The sequence below is a fragment of the Amphiprion ocellaris genome, chromosome 5, assembly GCF_022539595.1.
Source record: "Amphiprion ocellaris isolate individual 3 ecotype Okinawa chromosome 5, ASM2253959v1, whole genome shotgun sequence".
NCBI lineage: Eukaryota > Metazoa > Chordata > Actinopteri > Pomacentridae > Amphiprion > Amphiprion ocellaris.
The window spans coordinates 684854-707218 of record NC_072770.1 but is presented as its reverse complement, the minus strand read 5'-3'; the positions used below and the strand labels follow the sequence as shown (position 1 = coordinate 707218).

Here is a 22365-nt window from a genome sequence, read left to right as displayed (position 1 = left end):
TCTACATCAAAGGAGAGGAGGTGGAATGAGTCATATGCTTCCAGTTCCTAGGTCTTACTGTGACTGAGCAGCTATCCTGGGACACCAACACCGTCTCAGTCATTGGGCAGGTGCAGCAGCGCCTCTACTATCCGAGGAAGTTGAGGAGAGAGAAGCTGCCACAGAAACTGCTGGTAAATTTCTACAGGTGTGTCATGGAGAGCATGCTGAGCGACTGTGTGGCTGTCTGGTTCAGCATAAAAACAGCTGGTAGAATCATCAGGGTTCCACAGTCAGATATCACCACCATCTCCACCTCCTGCTCCCTGCAACGCTCACTCAGAATCATCAGAGACTCCTCCCACCTGCCCACCATCTGTTCCAACTGCTACCATCAGAGAGAAGGTTCACATCTGTCCCAGCAAGAACTTCCAGAAGGCCAGCAGCTTCTTTCCACAATCCATAAGACTCCTCAAAAACAGCATCCCACCCCTACCACCCCCACCCCCCACCTCGGCCACAAGACACGCAGACTGATCTAAGATCAAGCACATTACGTTACATGACTCACCGCCACTGCACTGTGACTGACTCATGTTATGCAATGTGCTCTGTAAAAAGTATGTATTTGTTATGTTTAGCGTTTTAGATTTCTAATTTTTTATGAGTGCTTTAATTTCATTTATTTATTACAGCCTATTTATTTTATTACAACCTATTACTGCGGCACTGGAGATGCTTTGCTTCTTGTTTTATAACAATGGCAATAAAGAACCTTTGAACCTCTGAATCTACACTAAAGTAAAGGAAGCTGTTGTACAGAAAAATGACCCTTGGTAGACCTGTTCATGATTCTAATACTTGTAGGTTGTTACAGATGCAGCAGTGTGGAAACTTTAATGTTGTAGTTAGTGTTGTGGTTTCTCTTAGCCATCAAGGATGTGCAGATGTTGAAGAAAACGTCCGTTGACACTGTTGCTTAATATAATATGATTTATTGCATAAATAAGACAGCATCTGAACAGGCACCATGGTCTGCCTGTGGAGAGTTTCCCAGCCAATATGAAAATCCCACTTTAACAAAGGGCTGGTGGTCATTTTATATGCTTTGGATAAGAAGGTCAAGTATGAGGTCACAACAAATGGTTTCAGCTAAAAGTCCAACATAGCAAACAGAGGGTCCCATCACTCTTTCTCCTAGACACAGAGGCCCCTAAGAGCAATATCAATCAATATCTTTGACATAGGAATCCTTATAAGGGTAGCTTCTAAAAGGAGAACACAGTCCAGATTCCATATGATAAGTAACACATCAGACACTACATTAGGTAAAGACAAATTACTGCAGTGGTTCCCAATGTGTCACCAATTAAATCTGAGGCACACTGAGATAATTGATGGGAACCTCCAGCTTTCTGTGGCCTGTCAGGATGACTTGCTGTTTGTCAAAAGCACAAACTCAAAGGTCAAGGCCAGGGAATTTTGAAGAGGAGGGTTTATTTGGCAGAGTAGGTCAGATGAAAGAATAACCAAATTACGTAATAATTAGAAGGTGGAGGAAGAGCTATTTTCTGTCTCAGATCATTGAGTTAAGTAAAAGTACCAATACATTAAAGTACACAATCATAAGAACTCTTACAAGAAGATAAAGACTCAATTTAGTCTTTTCTACAGACAACTATCCCTTGATCAAGATGTTGTCTAGTTTGATATTTGCAGTTCTTTGTTACTAATGCAGCATTTTAATGTTGAGAGACTTGTCCTGTGATGTCAAACTACAATAGCACTTTTTAGTAACTTGAGCTTGGGAAACAGGCAAGGAGAGCCAAGCTCTACTCTTAGAGGTCACCTCTAAGGTTTCCTTTAGTGGAGACAACTTGCTGATAGAGCAGGGCTCATTTTTTGGAAAAGGAATGGATTACAACAAAACTTGCATAAATGAGAATGAAAAAACAAAAAGAAAGAGTCCAGCCCTTACAGAGGATTCAGCAGGGTAGAGATAATGGATGGATATTCCTATGAAATAAAAAAAAATCCTAAATAACATAAATCAGACATTAAATCTATAAATAAATGTACCAAATGAATAACTTTTATTTTACAATGTCTTATTTATTTATTGTACTTAAGTAAATGTACTTAGTGCAGAATTAGTCTCTACAAGTATATTTAACATAATCTCATCAGCTTTCTGGTAACAATACTCAGTCAAAATAGACAGAAAGATTTCCAAAGATGGATTTCATTTATTTCCTAATTAAACTGGAGCTCTGATGTACATTTAACCAGTCTTATTTTATACACTGACCAAAGCATACAACTAACAACACTGGTTCAAGATGATATCTATGTAATTCAGCTACATCAAGACAAAAAACTCTTGAAGGTCTGTGATTAAATGTAATATATTCTTTAATCAGAGAGGATTGTTGGTGTGATTTTAGTTACAATCCATTCATGTGACACTGACTCCGTCCTAAACTCAACCAAAGCCTGTCTGAGTGGAGCTAAAGGCCTGAATGTCAGGAACCAAAGCTTCATGATAATATGCACAAAGACAACGTGTTTCAAAACATGTTGCAGACTTGGAGAAGTTGCTGGTGACCACTTCCAGTGTCGGAGTTCCCTCCAGTCCAGAACTGAAAGAGTATAAAATGAGAAGTGAAAGGTCAGTCATAAAGCATTTGAGACTGGACAGTAGATGTTTATCTGATAATACAAAAATAAGGAAATGACTCCTTGACACAATGGAGAGCAGCCACCTCAACCCACACAGCTGGATAGTCTGCAGGACTGCAACCTCACTGTTCAGTAGTCAACACTGCTGGACCAATCAGCAGCAGGGGTTGAGAAGAGGGGTTAGAAGAAGTGCAGCAGTGCACGGTCTAAACAGCCATTACACTCAGATCCTCACGCTGCACATTTTTACTACGTCTAGCATCAGCTTGAACAACGACTGTTCACTTGATGTCTAATAGAGTCCAGCTGCTGACAGCTGAGACTGTAGTAAAATGATCACTGCTGGTCACAGTGGTTGTGATGCTGTGAGCGAGCTGTGTACATGAACAGCAAAGTCACATGCAGTCTAAGGTTCTAACAGACTGCCCTGCTGCTCTAATGCAGCCGTGGTGGACTCTGCATACTAAACAATGAAACCAAAGCTTGAACTGTGCAGTTAATTAGTGTTTGACTGAAGGAGAAATGGCTCTTATGTCAAGAATTCTCTGGTGAAATGTGAACAATGTATAAACAGACTCATGTTCCAAGACTAAATTTTTCTGTCAAGGCTTAATGTAAGTCCAGATAGCCTCCCTGATTGTAGTGGTGAGGTTGGACAAATATCAGACTGTACCCTCCATCTGGGTTTAGGACTAATATCAGCTGCATGTAGACCCAAGAATTCTCAGTACTTCAAAGCCACTTTGTGTTTTAATTGTGGAAGGACATCCTCAGTTTCGGCCCTGATTAAGATCTTTACTCAAACCAAACACGAGAGCAACAGGAGAGGGACAAAAATGTTTTGACATTTTACTATTTAGGAATTCATTTTTAAAACGGAAGTTCCATCACATATAACTAACTAAACCCACAACAGCTTGTGGTGAAACGTCCCATATGATGTCCTTCCAATTTGTCTCATCTGTAAATGATTAAAGTTTTAGTGGTGATTTGGTTGGGCTGCCATTAATGACTATTTTTGTCATAATGAATCAACCACCTATTTTCCCAATTAATGGATTAATGTAGATGATTCATTTACCTCCAACAAAGCAACATGACCATTTATTCAACGTCATGTTGTTGTGACTTGCTGTATGTGATTGTATGTTGCAGCAAAGTGTGACATGTCAACAAAGGTTTACATATTAGAGAGCAAAACTGGGTTTAGGTTCAAACTGGAAACTAAAACATGTTAAAAATTTATCAAAAATATTAATAGTCAGTAGTACAACTAAAAAAGAAACCCAAGTTTCTATGAAACTCCTTAACAAAGCAAAGACCAATTAAAGCAACCACTTTTCTGCTTTCATACTATTGCTCTCTAACTTTGGTTGTAGATTTGAATTTTCTGAAAATATCGGTGAATTCTCGTGACATAAATGGTCTTTGTATGTAAACTTTGCTGTATTTCCAGGTAGTAGTCGTGTAACAAGCTGCAAAGACTGACATGTACTGTACACTGTTGTATAAAAGCAAGTTACTGCTTATGTGTTTTTTAATGAGAAAAAGAAAGAAAATCCAACTTCATCCGCTCATTCTGCATACTGGACAAATCTGTCCTCTCCTGTGTGGATATTATCTGTGATTTATGAGTCGTGGCCGGGTTCACAGCTGCTGAGCTTCTTGTTCCAAATGTCGCAATATTAGAGGGAGAGGAAGGGAGGGAGTTGGAGGAGTTTCTGTTCAAGGAAACGAAACTTAAAGTGGCTCCTGGACCAGAAACTGTGGGTGAATGATCTGCTCAGAAAGTCAGCAGACAGACGGACACTTTCACACAGACGCTGGGCTGCAGGATGAAGATGAAGCTGCTCTTTGTTCCCGTGGTGTTCATGTCAGCGCTGGGCATCGGAGACTGTAAACCAAAGGATAGTGCATGGCCAACACAGTGGACAACACAGTGGACAACACAGTGGACAACACAGTGGACCACAGGTACTCACACAGGGATTTTAACAGCATTTTAATGTCTCAGATGACTTGCTGGTTAAATGTGGGTTATATTAACAAAACCCTCTTTATCCATTCAGACAGTGGTGGTGGAGGAAGTCCTTGTGGGTAAAACTACAAATACCATACTGTAAAAATACTTTATTACAAGTAAAAGTTCCACAACTTAGATAAAAGCATGTAAATTTGAGCAGGTAAATGCATTTAAAGTGTTAAAATTTAAAGTTTTCAAAACATAAAGATGTATTTTATGTAGTGGTGTTCGTGTTTATTCCATGATCGGTTTGATATCGCTGCTGTTTGAACGTCTGAGCAGCTTTCTGTTGCTGCAGCTGCTGGATGTGAAGGAAATCTCAGCGATCACACAGGAGGGAAGGAAGGAAGGAAGGAAGACGGGAAGGAAGGAAAGAAAATGGAAAGAAGGAAGAAAAGAAGAAAGAAAAGAAGGCTGGAAAACAGATTGAAGGCAGAAAGTTAGGAGGAAAGGAAAAAGGAAAGAAGGAGCAAATGAAGAAAGGAAAGAAAGAAGAAAGCAAGGCATGAAGGAAGGAAGGATGAAAAAGGCAAGAAGGTAAGAAGGACAATGAAAAGAATACAGGAAAGAAAGAAGGAAGGGAGAAAAGGAAGAAAAGCATGAAGGAGGGAAGGAAAGAAGAAGTAAAGAAGGATCTGAGCAGGTCCAAGGTTTAGTTAAATTTTCCCTTCCTCTAATTTCCAGGTGGAAAAAGAATATTCTGGTCATTTTCTGATCCTGTTTCTGCCACAGCCACAGGAGAGGAAGGCTGAGAGTTGGAGCAGCTTCAGACAGCAGCTCAGATCAGAGCTGATTCCAGAGTTTGGGCTGAATCCTGCTGGAGCTGCTGCAAACTGTTTGTCTTTTTGTGTTGCTTTCTGCAGAGGCTCCAGGACTAAATCTGCGAGGGAAGATGTTCACTTTGGCTCGTTATTCATCAGGAGTGACCCTCTACCATCCTTACTTTTCCATCTCTTCCTTGTCCTTGACACCTGAAACCGAGGCAAAAGAAGAAACCGAGGCAAAAGACAATGAAAATCCCCCCGACAGCACCTATCCATACCCCACTCCTCCATACTGGACCACAGCGCCTCCCAGGACAGGTGACCTGTTCACAGATTAATAATGTGTGATTGTTGTCTTTGCATTTATTATTCAGACTGAATTTCTGACTAACTGTAGGGATAATGAACTCCAGCTCGCTAAAAGACATCAGCAGACTCTTTATCTGATGTTGTAAAGTCTGTGAACCCACTCTCTCCATCTGAACCCTACAGGTGTGTCCGTGTGCCTGCGTTACATGATCGACCATCTGGACCAAAAGTCGTCCACAGTCTTCACGCTCAGTCCATCTGGAAGTTTTCTGAGCCTTTCAGACAATTACGCTTCCTCATATGCGGTAAAATATTACTATTCCAATTATGTGAACCTGCAACCCAGCGTCAGGCTCTGGTCATTGGCATCGCCGAGTGCCTGGACCAGTGTCTGCCTCACCTTAGACAGCAACAGGAGGGTGGTCCAGATGTTCAAGGGGCCTTTCATGAGCATCAGGAAGGTGCTACCTGTTCAGGTGAGATTTCTGGTAATTTACAGTAAAATAAAAAGACAACACACTGTAAACCGCTACACAGTTACCATCACTATATTTATCACTAAGTAAGTTTAATACAATAATTTAAAGAAATAAAAACAAAAATGTGTCAAAAACTGTGAAAACAGGTGTGGTTATGAATGATGAGAAAACAGTTCTGCAATTTGATGGATTTACACTGAATCACATTAATCTTCATCACTGTTTCTAATATCGTGTGTGTGTGTGTGTGTGTTCAGTATGTCTGGTCAGGTGAGCCTGTGATGGAGTTTACAGGTACTGACGGTCAGGTGAAAGATGTCCAGGTGTGGAATTATCCTCTCCGCTATAAAGAAGTCTACTACTACATGACTGAAGATTCCTACTGGTATGAACATGTGTGTTTCTGAAATGAGGTTCCAAATGTCTCGCCCACCAGGGTATTTTCCCCCCTAAAGCAGAATGACGAAGCGCAGAATGGTCTGGATAAGGAAAACTAAATCACAATAAACAAAAACAACACCCACAGAAGAAGCTACCTGTGTTTGTGTAGCGTTGGTGCACATGTGACCTCTTTCCATCTGTAATGTGTGTTTGTGTTTTTAGGTCACAGCAGGGTAACATTCTCAGCTGGTCCCACGTCAGATACTCTGTCCGAGGACAATCATTCCTAGAGGACTCCTACGAGTCGCAGACAAAACAATCGATCGGGAGAGGAAGTCGCCTGTCAAGGAAGTTTTTCTCTGCTGGGAAGACCGAGGACACAAAGAGAGAGATGATTTAATACAAAACATAAGAAATGCAGAATCAGAGAATTAAAAACTGATTAAGAATCAGCAATTAACAGACAAATAAATCACATTTAAAGATTTGATTTGATAAAAGTGTTTGATTCTGCTGACAAGAAGACTGAGTAGTCTCAGTAACGAACTAAAATCTAAAAGCTAATCAGTTTTTACCAATGAATTTGTTCCTTTTATTCTGTGTATTACTAAAAAACAATAAATTTGGAAAACTCAGAGCTGTTCTTGTGGATTCACAGACGGGATACAGGATACAGGTTGTATATTTCTGCAGCTTTTTTCAGTTGAGCAATGAGTGTCCACACATTACACTAGTACTAGATAGTATGAGATAACATCACTGAATGCAAGCTAACATTAGCTGATGGAGCCTTGTGCGTGAAATTAGTCACTAAACGGTGCTGCTACATTCATGCTCTACAAATACAGACTGATGTCATTTTCACATGGGGCTGGTGCAAATAAAGATTATATGGATTGTTATGGATTTTGGCAAAGTATGTCTTGGGGTTGATTGGTAAAGAGGTCAGTAAAGAGGGTGTGTTTATGTAACTGGTTATAAGTTTTTATTGAGAAATAATTTATCAACAGTTTTGGGACTCAAGCAGTTTCTTCTTTTACTCACTATCTCCCCAGCCTTAGAAAAAAAAAAAAAACTGTTCACATGGCACAGATGAGGCTGAGGTACACAGGAAATGTTTGGCTCCATTGTACAAGTTTGGGTAAACAGTTTTGTGGGTTGCCCAGTAAGCCAGTGGGTCTGCCGTTCTTTCTACAATTGCATTCGCTGTGGCGCTTTGCATTTGCCAGGCTCTACTTGCGTCTTCGTCCAATAGGCTCCACAGTTGAACTGAAAAATATTGAAGCTCATCATCATCATCACCAGAAATGTCAGTCATTCCCTATTCAGAAGAGAAAAAAAAAATACCTGTGGAAGGTGCTGCTGGTGGTGGAGGATGAGGCTGTGGTGGTGCTTGTGACGTAGATGACTGCTGCTTGGTATTCTTTATGTTAATTGTTGTGCATTCTGTTATTAAACGTTCTTTCACACTGACTGCCACTCTGATTGGTGAATCCAAAAGTTTTGAACTGCAGAGCCACAAGTGTAGCAACAGTCAGTGAACTGTTCTTTTCTTTGGTTTGTAGTCTGTCAGCTGAGCACCTGACAAGGTTCTGTGCCAGGTGTTGTGTCATGGGGGTGGTGAGTTGGGAATATATATATATATATATATATATATATATATATATATATATATATATATATATATATATATATGTGTATATATATATATATATATGTGTATATATATATATATATATATATATATATATATATATATATATGTGTATATATATATATATATATATATATATATATATATATATATATATATATATGTCTTATCTATATATAATATATCTATCTATTCTCTACAAAATACGAAATCTGACATACTACTCTCTCAAAGCAAATCACGGCAACAACAGGAAAAAAAAACAACCTACTCTGCGAAAAACAATTCAAATGAACAACACTAAATAGGGATCTCCTATCCCGGAACACTCGATCCCGCTGAGTGATTCACATAACAAACCGAACCAATCAGGTGATTCGAAGCAGTTGAGTGCTTCAAACGTCACTGAAGTGATTCAAACGTCACGAGTCACGTGACCAAACCACGCCTCGGCACAGTGGCTCGATACGTTTGCTTCATGAGCTACAGCGCATGTGTGGAAGCCTCGGGTATCAGAGGACCATCACTAGATATATGTGTAGCTTGTTGAAATGACAACAGGCACAAGACAAACCAATGAGTTATAGTGCTAAAATATTACATTTATTTAGCTGGCATGGATCTGATATGTTTTAATTGAACAACAGCACTGATGTTACTAATAGAGACTCCAGTAGTGTCCATAAATGTTATTTATACTACACATAGTTCACTACATAGTGGTCACTAGATAGCGAGTAGGGAATGAGTCAGCCATATATTACCTAGTGCCAAGTGAAAGCTATCACTAGCTAACATTACTAAGCTAAGCAAGGACATTCAAACTAAAGTTATATAAACTGTGGTGGACATTTTTTTGCATTAGTTCCCAAAGATGAGTAAACACAGGCTGCTGTGTGAAAAAGGAGACAAAGTTCATGTGTTATCAGTGCTTTTATTGAGGCTGTGAGTGATTTAGTCCAGTGGTTGTAGCTTCAGAAAAAATGTGATGCTTATGTTTTATCAGCTTCTGTTGACATTTTGAATTTAACAGTTTCTCCTAAACACTTTCTATAGGATTAGACACTTTGAGTAAATCCTTTAAAGTGGTGTTAGCAGTAAATACTTTTACAACAAACCAGCAGTTAACAAACCAAGAAATAATAATACACTGTAGATGTTTTCAGTGGCTTTTAGTCGCTATTAGTGCTCTTAATATTTTAGTATTTTAGATTTATTTGATCACATCTTGCGGTTTTAAAACATGCAACATAAAAACAATGATCTGATTTAGACATTGCTAAGATTCAAAGGAAACTTTTGCAATCAGCTGTTCTGTGATGTCAGTCCTTTTTGTCCTGTTGGTACATCGTAGGTTATACATCAGAAACTGATGTTGGCACATTTCTGTGATTAGGTCACAGCTACAGGTCGCATCTTTAAGGCTGATTTTGGGATCTCAGGTCTCTTTATTTTCCAGTGATAATAAAAACCTTAATGGAAATCCTTCATTCCCATTGGTTGTGCTGCTGTGTATGAAGTGTGTAGCGGCAGCTACACTGAATACTGGATTTACTGGTTGGTTTTACAGAAGTTATTGATGTGGGCAAAGAGTAGACACCTATCAGATCACCAAAAAGCTTGTTGATGTAAACCAGTCTTTATCTAACCTTCACTAACCATCTGTTCTCACCAGAGTTTCTGTCATGAACTTCTGACACTAACATATTTGACATAATTCAGGATTACTTTATTGCATTTGTTTATTATGAACCATGCACAAAACAGATCCACCAGATTTAGCTAACGTCCACCTGCAGTCTCTCAGTGGTTTCCTGCATCTTTCTGCACACATATCCATCAGCAGTTATTCATTAAAGTCACTCATTTACAAACAACAACGTTAGTGAGATGTTTACAGGGTCAGGAAAGAGAAGTCCTATTCTCATAGTGGCTGTAAGCAAAAAACACAACAAAAAACTACAAATGTCCTTACAACACTGTAATTATTCTAAGAAAAGTAAATGATTGTTACACAGAGTAAATGTTATTATCTGTGTGTTTAATAAGACATCTGCAATAGCAAAATAATTAGTCAACTCATATGTATGCGGGCTTTCATTTCACACCTTTATGTACAAAACCCCCAATTCTCTACAGTGGAATATGAGAATAGCCCTCCATAAATTTGTAATTTCTTTTTACAAATATAAAACTTACATGGTTGCCCAACAACCAGATGCCACAGGTTTTCCAACCAGTACATATTATTCTTTACATGTGTGTCTGCTCAAAAATGGCAAATTTCTAAGCATTTAAAAAAGATGTTACATGATGGCAAAGAACCAAACAGAAAACTAAATCATCAAAACGCCAACATCAGTTAACCGTAGGTGCAGATGTGTTCTCAAAACATAAAACCAGCCACGGCAAGTTATTCTCTGAAAATAAAATACAAACTCCAGAATAATTTAGAAGGCCCTGTTACCACATTATTGCTTTGACGTTGAGAGGTGTCCAGGAATGTTTATGAATTAATTCATTTTAATACCAGACTGTTGACTTTGGCCCGTTTATTGCAGCATGTGGCCCTTTAGCTGACTGATGAGCACACTGTTTTACATCTGTTGTTCAACCCCCTGAACTCTTTAAAAAAAAATACAATTTATCTGAGCTAGAAACTGCAAAAACAGAAAGAACTGTTGGATGTTGAATTTTCCAGCGGTCCTTGAAGTAACCATCTCTGCTGTTAAGATGAAGACTCTTCACCAAAATGACTTCATTCTACATAAATTCTGTGAAACAAACACTAAAGCTCTGCATTCCTTGTTGCAGTTTTAAAGTCATTAGTGTTTCTGCTGTGAGCCGCAGTCATGTGATCAGAACTCAGAGGATTTGGCTGAACTGCAGGCTGAGTGGACACAAGTACAGTCTAACATTAAAAATGGAAGTAGAAAAGCATCTGCAGGGTGTAGAGTCACCATTTATTTTCCAATATTAGTAACAATTGGGAAAAAATGTTGTATATGTTCATGTCAGGGTTTTTCAAATGTTGTGAAATAACTAAAAAAAATCCACTTTGTCTTTTATTTTCTTATGATTTATGGCATTATTTATGACAGTTCTCAGATCCCCACCTCGTCATTGTTCCCTAGAGGAAAACTGAGACTGGAGTTCAGAGGGTTAGTTACTGTTTGCTGAAAAGGATTTGATCTTGCAGCTCCACTGACAGAAATATCAACACAAAAACTTATTTTTAGGTGAAAAATTGTTGACGTCGGGCAACACATGCAGCGCAGCGATGTTCTGACAGCCTGGCTTTGGTTTGTTGGGTTTGACGACTGTTCAGGTCTAAACATTTAGTTAGAGTTTATCATTTACTGTCTAATCTGCTTGTTCATCAGAAGACACTGAAAACCATTTGGGCCACCAGCTCAGCGCCCTCTTTAGCATCTTCCTCAGAGTAGATTTAGTGTCGAAAACAAACCTAAAAGCCTAAAAAGCACTGTTCTCTTGTCTTCATACGAATCAATCCTGCCGTCTGGTTCTGCTCTCTTTGCTGTAAGGCATCAATCATAGAAAGAAGCTCCAATGAGTTGCAACAAAGCAAGCTGTAGTGTTTTACAGTTCACCAGTCCAGTTCAGTCATCATGACCTCCCCTCTCCTCCAAGCACTGGCTGGAACATACAGCCTCTGATGGGTTCAGTGGGCCGCTAGCTGTGGGACTTTTAGTTTCCTTCATGCAGGTGTGAAGGACTAACATGAGCTTAATAATCACCAGAAATATGACACCTAATTATTATCTATGGAAACCCATTAAAACAAGAAAAAGAAAAATGTACAAAATACAGAAAATAAAACTTTTTAGCTTCAAAATTTGGTCTAGATTTTTATGAACTGTGTAAAAACAAAACTACAGGATTCACTCAGTTTACCAGTTCAACATAGTGGCATTTTTTCAGTGTTAATTTCCCAAATGAAAATTTTGAGAAACAAAGTCAGTATTATTTGATGTTCACAACTCAAATCAAAACCTCAATAAACAAACGTGAAAATGTGAATTTTAAGTCACAGAATTAGTCAAGAATTTTTACCAAAAGAAGGACAAAAGTTGTGAGAAATGGAGTCAAAATGATGCTAAAAAGAGAAAATTATACGATCATGTATATCATTGCTGATGCTTTTCACTGGTTTCCATACTTGACAAAATAATTTGGTTTGTAACGTAGAAAAACAGCGAAAAGTAACGTTTGATATGTACGTTAGAATTACACTGCAATGCTGAATAAATACTGCAGCAGCGTTTGTCGCATCACTAAAAGAGAAGTGAGCTGAAATAAACGCCTCGGTAAGACTTTAAGGCTCATTTACAATGGTTTTGTCAGGCAACAGAATTTAGTCGGTGTGTTTACCCAGAGCAGATATTACATTCAGGCCAGCTGTGAGATACATTACTTTAGGCATCCACCTGTCCACAGGGCTGGCTTTAGACCAGCTTGTGTTGGTCTGCAGGTATGAATGTGGCTTCAGCAGTGGTTTAGTTTAGGTGAAATATGCAGCAGCTCCTCACAGCACAGAATACATTTAGGCATAAAAAATTCTCCATGACTCAGAACCAGAACTCCGTCAGTCAGGTTAGTTTTACACTGAATTTAGTCATTCCATTTCTGTTGTGTCCCTGCTGGAGCGACGCTAGAAGCTCACGTTCACCATGACACACAAAGAACAGATGAACCTAACCTAATCCTGTCTTAATATTTCACTATCAACATCATTTTCTCACTATCTCAGAATTCTGGCTGATGTTTTGTCAAATATATAAACAGAAAATGTCATAATTTTACATGTTTCATAATTTTCCCTTAAAAAGACCAAGTTTTAAATCACCATCATCATTTAGACTTAATATCTGACAGTTTTTAACGTCTCCAACTGTCCTCTCTGTTGGGGGCCAAAGCTCATAATGATTCATTTCCAATGAAAACAGAAAAAATTCAGGTTTTGATTCAGTCTGCAGAAAAGCACAAATAGAACGCCACAACACGTCTAGATTCCTGAACATTTAACACCATTCTGAAGGTTTCCCCAGGCTGCTGTGATGGGCTACATACAGGTCATGTGACATGAATGCAGAGATGTGATTGGCTGACTGTCCCACAGCAGAGAGAACAGGTATCAGAGGGTCGCTGGTGCATAATGCTGAGTGTGTTTTAGTAACGTTTCACTATAAAGCACTGCTTGGCTCTGCTCTGTTCAGTTTGTTTGCATAATAGACTGTGTGTGTGTGTGTGTGTGTGTGTGTGTGTGTGTGTGTGTGTGTGTGTGTGTGTGTGTGTGTGTGTGTGTTGGGCACACTGGTCCAGTTAATGATGAAGTGCACTTCTTTTAAAAACAGTTTTTAAAAATGGATGAAAAACTCCAAAAGGTAGAGGTAAAAATGCTGCGGGCCAAAGACCAGCAGCCGTCTTACTGATGTTTTAGTTTGATGTTGTAGCAGGCCGGTCTCCACGGGCTCCAACGTCTGTGTGATGCCATCTTTAATACCGTTTCAGGAGAGTTCATGTCAGGCAGCTCTGATTCAGTTGGGCTGGTTGTTTTAAACTCCCACCGAGCTGCCACAGTGCAGGAAGAATCCGACAGAACCGAAGCTGGATGTGCTTTCCATGTTCCACTCAGTCCAGTCAGAAGGAAACAACTGGGAGGAGACCTCCTCCTGCTCCAGACTTCAGGTCCTGCTGGGGTTCACCTCAGTCAGGGTGTGGAGGGCTTGTGGAGGATGCCCTGCAGGTCCTCTGGTAAGGTCTGGATGATGGACTGGATGTGGGCTCTCAGTTTGGGGAGGGTTCCTGGACGCACCGGCAGCTGCTCCCTCTCCGCCTGACTCTGCAGCATCCAGAACCATAACACATTCATCTGTGTCAGTATGCATCTGTATTCACAGAACCAGTTCTAATCTCATGCTACTGCCAGTAGAAGCAGCAGATTAAGCAGCAGGAGTGGTTCTTTACATTTAACCTGCTAAAATCCTGACATTCCATCAAAACAATCTCATTCTGTTATGGCATTTAAAAATTGCCATAAATGACTTGCTTGTTCGAACCGGATTCTCCCGAAAACCCTACAACCACAACCCAGAAGCAATTACTAACTCACTAGTTTTTTCCAGTTGTAATTTTTTTCAATGTTGGAAATTAACTTTTTAAATCATGTAGGCATAACTGTGTCCTACTGCACAGAAGCCATTTCACAGTTCTTTCTCTTTTCCACAGAGGTGCAGGACTTCATATTGCAGTGAAAAATAAGCTCAGGAGCAGAAAAAAGTTCAGAGGAGCACATTATGCACAGTCAATTCCGAAATTATTCATACCCCTAGCAACTGTTGACTTAAAGTTACTTTTAAATGTAAATAAAAGCTGAGAAATCATTTTTTCCACAATGATGCCTCTTGTACATCATCTTATTATCTTTTGGGAAACACCCGTGTCATATCCAATAAAAAAAAACAAAAAAAACAACAACTTGCTGGTAGAATAAAAGTAACTTTAAGTCAAAACCTGCTAGGGGAATGAATAATTCTGGGCTTGACTGTATTTATTAGAACTGTGTTTGTGCTTGTGGGGATTTTATTATTTTCTCCTTCTACACATTGTGGCAGCAGATTTTCTCACTCTTGGTCTGATTTTAGATTGTGTGTCTTTAAGGTCCAGCTCCTGATAAGCCCAGCCTGCTCTGATTGGTCATCTAGGTAATTATATAATGAGGTAATTACATAACAGAAGCCCAGACGTCTGAGTCTGGAGCAGACACAGCTCTAGAGAGGAAATGAAGGAGGAGGATGAGGAAGCTGCTCATTGTTTCTCTGAAGGCCTCACCAGCTCTAAGGCTGCCGTTCTAAAGATGTGAGACGGTGAAGGAGATAAGTAACAGAAGAAAAGGTTTCAGGCAGGAACAGTGTTTTCTGGGGAAGAAAATAACCTCTTTGGTGTTTGGAAGTTTGCAGAGCCTTTAAACAGCTGTATATCACACTGAAGGAAAGAAGAAAACCCAAAAGCTGAACACGGACTCTTTAAAATGAACTCAGCTAGCAGCACTAGCAGCAGTATGCATGGAGGTAGCAGTCACAGAAGTAGCATTCCTGTTTCTATGTGGAGCTCAGACAGATGTACTGACCAGTTTATCCTTCAGCTTCAGAACCAGATCAACTGTCTCCACCTCTGTGTGTCTCTGGATTCTCTGCTGCAGATCCTACAGACAGACAGGAAGGCAGGTTAGTCTCACACTGCTGGATCCCATTTAACTTCATCATCAAATCCTGGATTCTGCATGAACATTCGGAGGCTTTTATTGGTTCTTACAGAGCTTGTAGCAAGTAAAACATTTCACTCCATACTGCTTTCTGGCTCCTTCTCCTCCTTTATCAAAAGCTTCTTACTCCACATCAGCGTACTTGGATGTTAAATAGTTAAAAATCAGACTTCTAAGTGAAGCGTCAGACCCAGCTCTTAAACAGGTCAACAGACCCGTTCCTTCAGTGCTGCTGCTGAACTGACTAGCTGGTACCTTGGCTTCATGACAGCTACATCCACTTCCTCCTCACCTCCTCACACAGCGCCTCCAGGTGCAGGGCTTCTAGCTTCTGGGTCATCTCTCTCCTCCTGTTGCGGAACCAGCCGTCAAAGTTGGGAGACTTGAGGAAATGCCTTCAGACGCAGAGAAAACATGATGCTCAGGAAATGTTTGTACCACACTGTTTCCATGACTACCTCCTTTCAGGAACTAAACTACTCACAGTAAAAGGCAAAAGAAACAGGGAAGACTCATACTAAACTATGATCACATCAACCTATGAAAGGGGAGATCTACAGTAAAACGCTCTTCTAATGTTTCTAATGTACCTGTAGAGTCCAATCCAGTCTCCTTTCAGTCTGGATGTGAGCTGAGGGCCAGCTTTCTCCAGCGTCTTCATGAAGTCCTGCTGAATGAACGGTCGTAGCTGAGGAGGACTCTTCCAGGGGCTGATGGACTTCTGGAGAGGCATGAGACTGGCCACGTACCGCTCCTGGAAAACACACAGGTCAACCCTTCTCCTGAAACCATCCAGCTCATCACTCAACAGCAGGAGGTTTAAGACCCACAAGAAACGCTCAAAGACAGTTTCACAGTTTTTTTTCCTTTTGGCTTTTCCCTTCAGAAGTCTCCACAGCCAATCATCTGCTTCCATGTAACCCTGTCCTCTGCATCCTCTTCTCTCACACCAACAACTTCCTGTCCTCTTTCTCTACATCCATAAACCTCCTCTTTGGTCTTCCTCTAGGCCTCCTGCCTGGCAGTTCAAACTCAGCATCCTTCTACAGATATATTCACTGTCCCTCCTCTGTACATGTCCAAACCATCTCAGTCTGACCTCTCTGGCTTCCAAAACATTTATCATGTCCCTCTGATGTCCTCATTCCTGATTCTCTCCATCCTGGTCACTCCCAAAGAGAACCTCAACATTTTAGTCTCTGCTACTTCCAGCTCTGCTTCCTGTCTCTAAACCAGACAACATCTCTGGTCACTTTTCTCCACCCGTTCCAACCTGCTGCTTCTTCACCTCTTTCCACTCTCCATTGCTCTAGACTGTTGACTCTAAGTCATCAAAATCCTCCACCTTCTTTATCTCTACTCCCTGTAACCTCACCCTTCCACTTGCCTCTCACTCACACACATGGATTCTGAATTGTTGTGGCTAACCTTCATTCTTGTCCTTTCCAGTTCATACCTCCACCTCTCTAGATGTTCCTCCACCTGCTCCCTGCTCTCACTACAGATCAAACATCATAGTCCATGGAGGTTTCTGTCTCACCTCATCTGTCAGCCTGTCCATCACCATAGTGAACTAGAAGAGCTCAGAGCTGATCCTTGAAGTCCTCGGTCACACCTACAGCACACCTCACCACTGTCCTACAGCCCTCATACATGTCCTGCACCTCTCTAACATACAGACTTCTTCATGCAACACCACAGTTCCTCTCTACTTTCTCTAGATCTACAAAGACACAATGCAGCTCCCTCTGACCTTCTCTGTACTTCTACAACATCCTCAAAGCAAATACTGCATCTGTAGGACTCTTTCTTATCATGAAACCATACTGCTGCTCCCTTCCGTCCTTATTCTAGCTTCCACTACTCTTTCCCATAACTTCATTGTATGGATCATCAGCTTTATTTCCCTGTAGTTGCCACAACTCTGAACATGTCCTTTGTTCTTAAAAAAGCAGCGCCTGCACATTTCTCCTCCATTCCTCAAGTATCTTCTCACTCTCTAAGATCTTGTTGAATAATCTAGTCTGAATCTCTACTGCCACCTCTCCACCTCCGGACACTTCTATACCTCCACAGGTCTATCATCAGGACCAGCTGCCTTTCCACTCTTCATCCTAACTTCACTCTTACTAATCTTTCCTACTTCCTGGTCTACAACGATCACCTCTTCTACTCTCATTTTCCTCATTCATCAACTCTCCAAAGTTCTCTTTCCATCTTCACCTGTCGATACATTTCCATCTCCATCCTTAATCCCCCTAACCTGCTGCACATCCTTCCCATCTATCTCTGCCTCACCAACCTGTATAAATCAGTCTCTCCCTCCTTACTGTCCAACCTAGCATACAAGTGATCGTACGCCCTTTGTTTAGCCTTTGCCTCCTCTACTTGTATCTCCCTGTACTCCTGTCTTCTCTCTTCAGTCCTCTGTGTCCCATTTCTTCTTAGCTAGCCTCTTTCTCTATAGACACGCCTGCTCTTCCTCATTCCACCACCAGATCTCCTTGTCTACTTTTCTTCCTGATGATACACCAAGTATTCCCGTTTGTCTCCCTGATCATGTCAGCTGTAGTTGTCCTGTCATCTAGAAACACCTCCTGACCACCCAGAGTCTCTACTCCTCCTGAAAGCCCAGCGACACTTATCCTTTTTCAGTTTCCACCACTTCATCCTCTGCAACACTCTTCCCTGTTCATCTTCCTCACCACCAGAGTCATCCTACACACCACCACCCTATGCTGTCTGGCTACACTCTCACCTACCACTACTTTACAGTCACTGATCTCCTCCAGATTACACCATCTATACCAGATGTAGTGTACCTGTGTGCTCTTATAAGTCACCCAATGTTCCTGCCTCTTCAGGAACAAAGTATTCACTACAGTCCTTTCTGCAAAGTCTACCACCATCTGTCCTTCTGTGTTCCTGTCCTGAACACCAAACCTCCCCATCACTTCCTCATCACCAACATGTCCATTAAAGTCTGCACCAATCACCACTCTCTCTCTTCTGGAGATTCTCTGCATCATTTCATCAAACTCCCTCCAGAATTTCTCCTTCTCTTCCAGCTCACATCCTACCTGAGGGACATAACCACTAACAACACTGAACATCACACCTCCAATGTCTGGTTTCAGTCTCATCACTGTCTCTGACACTCTTTTTACCTCCAGATTATTCCTAACAAACTCCTCCTTCAAGATACTGCCTGCTCTATTTCTCTTCCTATCCATACCAGGATAAAACAGCTTGAACCCTGCACCTAAACTTTAGCCTTTCAGCCTGGTCTCCTGAACACAGAATATCCACCTTCCTCCTCTGCATCATGTTACCCGAACACATTTACCTGACTAATGTAAGGACTAAGGTGAAGAACCTACAAAATCACCCAACTAGTTTAAATGTTAAGGTTAATGCCCTACAATATTATACTTAATGCAAATTAACCAATTTAAACACTGAGGTCAAGACCCTACAATAGAGCACATTTAATAAACAATTTCAAGATTAAGACCCACAGTATTAATTACTACATTAATACAGCATGGTTCACATAAATCTAATGAATGAAATGACTTGGTACCAGTGGAATGATGAAGCTCTGTGTCAGTTCTAAGAAGTAGCGTCGAAGGATTGCATTTTGAGCTGCTGAGGGCCTCTTCTGTTGAACACCCTGCAACACAAACAAGAAGAAAAAGAACCTCAAGGATGTTACGTGTAGTGATGCTACTTTTACAGTGGAGTCTTAAATGGTTAGTGGATTTTTATTTTTTTTAAAATTGTGCTGCTAGTTGTTAGTGGCATGGCATCGATGGGAAGTAGCAGCAGAACACTTTTCATATTTGTAGGAAGCGTACTTCAGCCATGGCGTCGATTGCAGCTCATGATGCAGGACATCAGAGACCAAATCTCACCTTCTGAAGCTGTTTGATGATTTCTTCATCTTTGTTCAAATACGGCTTGTATGCAGTGTACACACCTACAACACACACACACACACACACACACAGATCAGACCAGAGAAGTTCTGCCTGTTAATAAGTACCAAACAGCGCGCCCCTAGTGGACAATGTGTAGTCTTACAACAACAAAAGTGGATCTAAAGTTCAGGACAACTCTTCAAAAAAGAAAATTGTACTGAAAAATGAACACAAAAACAGGCAATATGAAACATTTACCAGGTTTAGAGTCAAGAGTTTTGAGGTTCTTCAGCTTCTTGACTTTCATTTGTTTGGCCATTTCTCCTGAGAGGAACAGAGGTAGAGCAGAGATCAGACAGAGTTCAAGGTTTTTACATATCAAACCATCATTTTCTATGGATACACAAAATGGTACCTGAAAGATTAAAGTCAAATTTCAGTCTTTTATCTCATATATTTCCTGAGATATTTGGCATTAAAACATAGCCTCAAATTTAAATGTGTGAAAAAACTTGTTTAAAGCGGGATAACAGGGAAGAAAAAAGAAAAAAAGATCTGGAAGTATTTAATATTTCAAGCTAAAATTTGACAGGTTTTATTAGATTAAAAATCAGAGATGGTTGAGCAGAAATAGTTATGAAATGTGATGATTTGAGATGGATTAACTGTATATTCTTTATAATATTACTGCATATTGGAGCATTAGGATTCCTTCAGTGGAACAGAAAAACAGACCAGTCCAGAAGAGCATTTAGAATATGATTATATGACAATAAGTGCTGTAGAGGACTCCATTGCCTTACAAGAATGTGACAACTGTCTTTATTCAAGTAAAAACATAAAGCAGTAAAATCTACCTGCTTGCTTCATGTCTCCAATGCGGATGATGTGCGGCCAGTGCTGCAGAGTTTTGGCAAAGAAGGGATTAGTGACTCCCAGAATGACTGACGGCCTGCAGCAAGAGACAGGAAGAGCAGAGACAAATGCAGGTTTCTATGAGCCTGAGTGTCTTCGAGCAACACAATGAACAGTCTGAACCCCAAACAGTTTCTGGGCAGGTTTTGCTCCTGTCACATGGCTTCAAACTGTTCTATTTCCTGCTGTTACACTGTAAATTTCCCCACTGCGGGATCAATAAAGGTTTAATCAATCAATCAATCAATCAATCAATCAATCAATCAATCAATCAATCAATCAATCAATCAATCAATCAATCTATCTATCTATCTATCTATCTATCTATCTATCTATCTAGCTAGCTAGCTATCTATCTAGCTATCTATCTATCTATCTATCTATCTATCTATCTATCTATCTAGCTAGCTAGCTATCTATCTAGCTATCTATCTATCTATCTATCTATCATAGTTGTACCAGGAAGCTAAGAACTTTCAGTTTCTCTTTAACAGAATCTGGTCAGAGAAAAAAAATCCTGCAAGTGTTCATGATAACGTGCAGGAGGCACTAAATTTACTTTGAATTTAATTCACAAAGTGGTAGAATGAGACCACAATGTACAGATGTCATAGCCTACGTATTTTTGTATTTAACACAGAAGTTCACTGAAATATAAAACAGCTGTGGCACATCAAAAATTACTAAACAAATAATGGTAACACATATTCTAATTGTATATTCCAGCGGTGAGTCGCCTCTTTTGTGTCATGAGTGCAGAAGAGACTGAATCAATGATCCATGCTGCCTTTGTTAGTTTTGAATTATTTCCTCCCTTTCTTTCCTGTCTGGGTAGAACCAAGCACATTTTCTTTCCCCTTTCTGCTACAAACCAACGTCTTGAGCAGCATGGTAGCTGCTCCTGTATGAGCCGATTGGTTTCTACTTACGGAGCCTGAGTCCTGGTGGTGTACTCCTTAAACTCGCTGTCATGGATGGTGAAGTATGGCCGGAAGTCACTGCAGTAGCGCAGTGGAGAAATACAGCTGCAGACACAGAAACAACAAGGTAATCTCAATGAGTGAACTCTAAATGTCTTGCTTTGAGCAGATGTCAACATTGAAGGGAATACAAAATAAAACACATTTAACTGCATTGAAGAGATGAAACATTATATGTTCAGTTTTCCAAGATGTGAAGACAGAAATTCAGAATACTCATGGAAGTTTAGCAAGTTTAACTACAGATTTACTGTGAGAAGTCAAAGTCATCTCACCTGACCAGCGCCAGCACAGTGTCCGATGACTCTGCTGGAGACGGCGCCATGACGACAAGCGCCTCCCCTAGCAACACCAACTCCCACAGCATCTGGATGTGGAAGAACACCGGGTAGAAACACCTGGACGGACAGAAAAGGTGCTGCAGTGTCAGTTTAAGATGCATACACGGTTAGCTTTTACCGCCAAAGGATTATAGTGACACCAATTTCTCTTCATTCAACCTTCATTTATACTCTAGACATCACTGAGAGGAACTCTGTTTATACAGACATCAAGTGACTTTCAAAGTAACAAACCATGAACAGAAGCAGAGAAAAGTTCATTAAATTTTAAAAATATGTTTTTATTTAAGGGAGATGTGTTGTTAGATAAGACAGTTCTAAAGTGAATTATGATACAGGAACATGAACATTTCTAAAATTTGCATATAATATAAATACTCCATTGACAAATAATGAAAATATACAAATGCAAACATGCACAACATTGACAAATAGAACTTTGGAGATTTAAATTAAATTCCAGAAGTGTCCAAAAGATTTCAGCGTAGTGACTTTAAGTAGGTGTTGTTAATAAAGGATACTTCACTTCATGCATTTTTACCAACATGCGCCGAACATTTCCACTGTTTAAACCTTCCTTTATAGTGCAGCCTGCTTTCAGAATGTTTGGCTTTACTTTAAAGAAACACAGAAGTGATTTCTAATGTTTGGTTAAG

The 22365-nt window shown here is 40.2% G+C and overlaps 2 protein-coding genes across 2 annotated transcripts in view; one reads left to right on the top strand and one right to left on the bottom strand.

Moving 5' to 3' along the window:
• The first annotated feature begins 4393 nt into the window (after positions 1-4393).
• LOC111575773 (uncharacterized) lies at positions 4394-7249 on the top strand. Its single transcript, XM_023281106.3, has 5 exons — positions 4394-4632; positions 5545-5763; positions 5938-6230; positions 6491-6618; positions 6837-7249. The coding sequence occupies exons 1-5, from the start codon at positions 4494-4496 to the stop codon at positions 7012-7014; spliced, it is 957 nt and encodes a 318-aa protein (XP_023136874.2). The 5' UTR covers positions 4394-4493; the 3' UTR covers positions 7015-7249.
• Positions 7250-9975: 2726 nt separating this feature from the next.
• The window catches only part of dennd6aa (DENN/MADD domain containing 6Aa), a 32117-nt gene continuing 19727 nt past the window's right edge, over positions 9976-22365 (bottom strand). The window contains exons 10-19 of the mRNA XM_023281104.3: positions 21644-21766; positions 21318-21413; positions 20331-20425; positions 19732-19797; positions 19468-19532; positions 19137-19226; positions 16144-16307; positions 15846-15948; positions 15419-15493; positions 9976-14131 (exon numbers count right to left, since the gene is read on the bottom strand). Of these exons, the coding sequence (XP_023136872.1) occupies positions 14000-14131; positions 15419-15493; positions 15846-15948; positions 16144-16307; positions 19137-19226; positions 19468-19532; positions 19732-19797; positions 20331-20425; positions 21318-21413; positions 21644-21766 (1009 nt within the window). The 3' untranslated portion in view covers positions 9976-13999. The remainder of the gene's footprint in view (positions 14132-15418; positions 15494-15845; positions 15949-16143; positions 16308-19136; positions 19227-19467; positions 19533-19731; positions 19798-20330; positions 20426-21317; positions 21414-21643; positions 21767-22365) is intronic.